At 33.0% G+C, this 6,052-nt stretch overlaps 1 protein-coding gene across 1 annotated transcript in view; it reads right to left on the reverse strand.

The window, feature by feature from the left end:
- Nucleotides 1–4,893, reverse strand: part of Tua2 (alpha-tubulin) — a 33,633-nt gene extending 28,740 nt beyond the window's left edge. The window contains exon 1 of the mRNA XM_073083897.1: nucleotides 4,754–4,893. Coding sequence (XP_072939998.1) covers nucleotides 4,754–4,756 — 3 coding nt within the window. The 5' untranslated portion in view covers nucleotides 4,757–4,893. The remainder of the gene's footprint in view (nucleotides 1–4,753) is intronic.
- Nucleotides 4,894–6,052: the final 1,159 nt, after the last annotated feature.

Below are 6,052 nucleotides of genomic sequence, written 5' to 3' on the forward strand. Positions count from 1 at the left end.
TTCAAATGAACTTTTAAGCCTTATTTTACCCTCTACGGGGTTGATTTTTCGGAGGGGGATAAATTAGTGCGTCCTTGTTCTTATATAGAAAGCCAAATATAAAATTTTATAGTAGTTGCTTCAAAATTAAAGAATTTCAAAAAAACTGTTTTCCCCTATTTTACCCTCTTAAGGGTAGAATTTCCAAAAGGCCTTTCTTAGTACTTATTCACGCTGTATAGAGAACCTATGTGCAAAATTTCAGAACTGTAAGGTCCTTTGTTTAGGCTGTACGTTGATTTCTGAAAAATGAAAAAGTCATTTAGTTAGTCAGTCAGACAGTCACCTTGCTGTTTTATATATATACAAATATGTTTTTATAATCTGCGTTTAATTTCCTTTCATTTGATACCCTACTCGATAGGTTCGGTTAACTTTTTTTTTTAAATGTGTTCCTATTTCGCGCCTAAAATCCGCCATTTTGATTTTTTTTTACTAACACCTATCTAAGGACACTCGGGTCATTGAAACAAATATAATGACACCTTAACTGTTGAAATTCATCCAGCCGTTTGTTAGATCGGATCAAATAAAGAAAGACAAACATACAAGATACGCGCGAAAAACATAACCCTTCCTTGGCAGTCGGGTAATAAGCCTGCCAACATTAAAAAGCCCATAATGGTTTTATATATGTTGTGGTTGCGATAAACACACACAAATACAAGTAAAGACCCAAATAGGTATTCTGACCCAGAAAAGATTTCTAACCATGAGATAGTTCATTATTTAATCTGCATAACCGGGAATCGAATACGGAACCACGTGCGTGGCAAACCGTAAGTGATGACTAGATTAATTTTATGACTATTTTTTTTCTTAATCAGTAATTGATTACGGAACAATTTTTGAGCAAGAACGAAGTGGCCACATTAATTTTACATTTAAACAGTACTTGGTATTTCACACGACAACCATACGCACATTCTATGTATCAGCCAGCATGTAATATCGATGCAGGTATCGTGGAATAATAATAAATAATTAAGCAGCACTCTCCCGTGCGGGAACAATGCATGCACGACATGCATGCGGACAATGCATGCAGCGCTATTGTGCGGCGCAAATGCAAAATTAAAAACACTTGTAGATCCTTTGTAAGGCAGCATACATTGGCGTTCAATAGACCTCTTTGTAAGCGCTGGAGGGAGGAATAGGAGTAGGGAGGGTAACTTTCTGATTAGAAATTTCGGTAGATATTTGTATTAATTGGGAATTTGGGATACCTTCTCGAGTCATTTACGTCATTTCTTAAACCAGCGTACGGCTTATGTTGCCTTTTTCATACTCAACTACTATCGTGCATAAGTTTTTAGATTTACTCTATTTTAAAAGCACACTTTTTCCAAATACTACTTTTTATGTACTTTGCATAATTTTGTCAGACGTAGCCCGAGTTTATACCCATATTAAAACATGTACTCAAAAAATATGTATTTTGAAGATTAAAGTAAATCATTTCTTCTTTGCGCAATAATTTCTCACGTATCTAAAGACTACCAGCGCAGCAACCCCATCTCATTCACTTCTTGTGGTGTGAAATCCGCCATAATATTCCCTTAGCACTATTTAATGACAATAATCAGCCATTGCCGACGCCATTACAGCAACCGGAGTCGGGGGTAAAAACTAGTATTTAAAGTAATAGGTTGTCGCAAAAACTAGCTCGCTCTTGGCAGGGTCAGGCGAGAGCTAGTGGAGTCTCAATGAAGAGTCATTTAAAATCATTGCACGAGATAAAATTGTTAGAAAAAGCTCTCAATAACTTGCGAAAGTATATACCTATTAACTAAAATGAAAAGAGTTGAGTGTAAAAAACTTGAAACCCATGAGTGTTCTTAATAAAATAAAGACAATATTCTGATAGGCCTTAGTTATGACCTATACGAGGTTACAACAATTTTTTACAACTTAAGGGACACCTGTGACACATGTGAAGAAATAATTATCTTTTCATATACAAGTGTCCAATCTACCAATATGTCTTAAACCCTTTTCATTCTCAAAAGATACTTTATATTCTGAGACCCAGTGGGACAATAATAAGTAAATGACAATAATAAGATCAGTTAAAAGGGATTGTTTAGTGTTACGCGTTGTCCTATTTGTTATATGCTTTTAATATATGAAACTACATTCAATTATTGCAAGTCTGATCTTAAAAGCTTTTTAGGTAATTACTTAAGGGAGCTAATACCTAATAGAGCAAGAATAATGGCGAGGTGTGAATTGAAAAGCCTTTGATATAATAACAAGTTCCAAGTTTAAAGGGCTGTTAAAACACCCTTTGTGTTCAAAGTAAAAAAATCTTACATTGTGCTATTATAAACAACATGTACAGAGTATGTTTAACCATCTCAGACACTTCTAAAGTCTCACCACTGGAGAATTGGGGTTGGGTATTTCACGCTGCTCATTAGTAAAAATAGGGCATAATAATTTTTAATACATACTATTATTAATATCTTAAGTATATTACTATTACGTTTTTTATCTTGATTATTAAAGAATTTAATCAATAATGAGTAATTTACACTGTAACAAATAACCATCCTATGGCCGAACTCGAACAAACGAAAGGGGTTCTGCCCTTTCGTAGCAGATGGGCGTGGCTACCGTTCATTAAATTGAGCTGTTATGAAAGATACTCTTATGATTGTCATAACAGAATTTAAGGTATATTTATAAAAGTAGAAGACAGGTAAAATTATCTGTAACTAAAACAATTGAAAGACGTGTCTTATTATTAGAGTCATCGGTATATTAAATTGTTTCAGTTACCCACGGGAACGCGATAGGCATTTCTGAGAAAAACGATATTGAAACAGTATCCCATGGGCGTCGGAAGTGACTACGGTACACATTTGCAGACATTTGATAGCGGCGGGATTATTCTGATGGACTATTAGATCGCTATTGCCATGGGCCGTAGTTTTTATAGCAAAGTAAATAGAGGAGTCGTCGAGCGTGACGAATAACCATCTCGTAGGCAAGGAAATATTTTTATAACCAGCCGCGTAATGGTATCCCATGTATATTACAGGTTAGTTAACAACTCTGCGGATCAAGGTTAAATACACGCGTTTTTGCGTTAAACTTTGATGAACTACTGGGGTATAATTATTATTTTTAAACAATAAAGAGTGATTATACCTTGGTAAACTGCGTTAAAAATTACTGTAAACAATCAACTTTGAATAAAATATTTTGATTTGAATTTATTTTTATATTGAATATTATTATATGACTGAGTTTAATAGAATGTTTAACAACGTCAATGTTCTCATTATGTAACTGCTATTTAAAGGATCTAAAAATAATACCAAGACTCATAAATCAATCATCCTTCGTTATGCTCGATCGATAGCACCAATCAATAAAATTGTAAAGCAGTTTATTTTAAAATATTTTAATGACTATACCATCGGTATGCTCTCTGAAGTAGGTGCTTACATATACGTAAATTATTATATTACATAATATATTCAGTATACTAATACGCTCAATTAGAATATTAGAAATGAATAAATATAAAAATATTATCTTTAAATTATTGCACGCGTAATATATGTACGCATTTTATTAATAACTTGGAATAATAAGTATGTTTTTCCCTCGTCTTTTTATATACAGAAAACCTATTATAAGCATGAGATATTAATCAAATACCATTTAAACCCAACTTTAGACCGTGCTGATTTAAAGTAATAATAAGCTCATCAAATTTACATTTGTATATATACGAGTATAAAAGCAAACTAATAAAACTATATACCTAATTCAACGTTTTGAATTACTTTTCTATTTAAACGAAAATTACTTACAATCGATAAAACACTATAGAAAAAAAACTAAGAATTATATCTAGGTACATAAATCTAATACTAAATGATTTATAACGTTCATCATAGAATCAATTGGGTTACTAATTTTGTTTCAAGAAGCAAAAATAACCGATTGAACATCGAAGCTTATTAACGTATTTCCGTACCAATCGCCAGTTTCCACGGGAAATTGTAATCTCCTCCGATAAACCCTCAAAGCCTTTTGTTGCCGGGATTGAAGGCTGCAATTTCGTACGTGAGCTCTATTTTACAGCTAAGCTTTATTAATTTGTTCCTTTATAAACTCACGATAGGCAACACAGGCCACAACAAAATATATTTTTGTATAAAAGTTATCATGAACTTTGTCTTATACATTTAAGTAATGAAAGTTATTTTAGAAGTACCCACTAATAAGCGCCCTTGCAATTAATTGTAACACCGAATGTGAATCAATAAATCATTATTTATTTAAATACCTACTCGTATCAAATGCCATTTTAGCATAAAATAATATTAATTTAATAATTAAAAAAAGGAATTTAAAAATATATCTAAGAAATATAATGTGATACAGATCTTTTTAATGAAGTACATTTAGTTAGAAATAAAGATAACTTTAATTCTCATTAATACCTTTAACTTATATAATGTTCATAGGATTTAACTCAACTCACAAAACATACCAAATTATTTTTATGCACTAGTCCAATATTTTGTTGTATCAAAAATATTAAAAGAAAGTTATTGTTATTGTTGATGAGAATCAAAGACGCCGGTAACTGAATAACATTTTACAGAAAATTAGATTTTGAAGCCACGAAAATCCTATTAAAGAAATTTCTCATAAAGAGACCTTATTTTAAATTATTTTTATAAAATGTACTTACCATTTTGAAGTTTAGAAGTAACCGAGTGATGAGTGATGAGGTGAGTGGCGGTGGCTAGTGGCCAGGAAGATTGGCTTGGCGTGTTCGCGAGGCAACGCACCGGGCCTGACTGTGGTGAGGCGGGTGAGTCCCGTGCTTTTAACGAGGGCTGGGTGGTACGCGCGCGCCTTATTCTGGATGACGACTTACAAATTGTAGGGAACAAATATTTTAAAATGGACTAAAAATAAATTTCGGGGAAATTGTTCGATTCCAACTCATAAAGAAAGTGGTGAAAAATCTTAAAACAGCAAAAGGAAAATAAAAAAGTGGTAAACAGAAAACAAGAAAATTATAACGAATACCTTTTGCATTTATTTTCATTATTGGTAAACATTTCCATATTCTTGATTTAGATATAACGTTACCTCAAATAATAGATTGTATGAATGAAAAACGATAGTGCAAGATGTTTTCTCTCATCCGTTTGCTGATATAGCATATTCTAGGAACCAGCCCAGCAGCGACACAATAATTTATTCTAGCCTTTTCCTGTAAATAGGAGTAGCAAACGAGCAAGCCGTCCACCTCATGGCCACTACTGCCTACGGCTTCTGAAATCATATGTAATATGAGCCCTAGTTGAGATCGGCCACAGGTACGTTGTTAGCCCTAAGGACTAAGTTGGAACGCATCGGATAAGTATGTCACCTTTCAAAGGAGAACACTGTAGCGTTTAACACTGCTGTTATAAAGCAGACTTAGATGAAACTCTTTTATCGTCAACACATTTCCATATAATTTAAAAAAGTAACTTAAGTACGTGAAATATTAAGTAGATGTTATTAATTAATTTTGTAAACAAAGCCGAAGTTGTTTTGTATCCAAATGAGTAATAGAGTTCCAGCGAAATATTTTACAAATTAATATTAGTCGTTCTTGCGAATCACGCTCTATTTTGGGATAATATGAAATTCGTAACTCTAAGCGAACAGTCATGCTTAAAGTTTCTGTGATTGTTAATATACCAGTATCTAAGTGAAATTTCTCAACTGAATCGCTTTTTTTTAAACAAATGAAGTCGCGTATCAAAATGGGTGGTAGTGGCTAGTTCAGCTCTTCATGTCTTGGAGATGGTCTTCATGCCTTCATCCATAAGCATTTTAGGGTCCACTGTTGAACAAGTCTTCATGCGTATTAAACATTTTTTTTTCAAATCCGTTTTAGAAGCTTCAATTAATTACTTAAAATCTATTTATAAAACTACTTTTATTTTTGCTGACTGTGTATACCTAATAGCCTCAGCTACCATCAACACTT

The sequence above is a fragment of the Epargyreus clarus genome, unplaced genomic scaffold (genome assembly GCF_041222505.1).
Source record: "Epargyreus clarus isolate Ecla_fem2 unplaced genomic scaffold, WU_Ecla_fem_2.2 ptg000019l, whole genome shotgun sequence".
Classification (NCBI taxonomy): domain Eukaryota; kingdom Metazoa; phylum Arthropoda; class Insecta; order Lepidoptera; family Hesperiidae; genus Epargyreus; species Epargyreus clarus.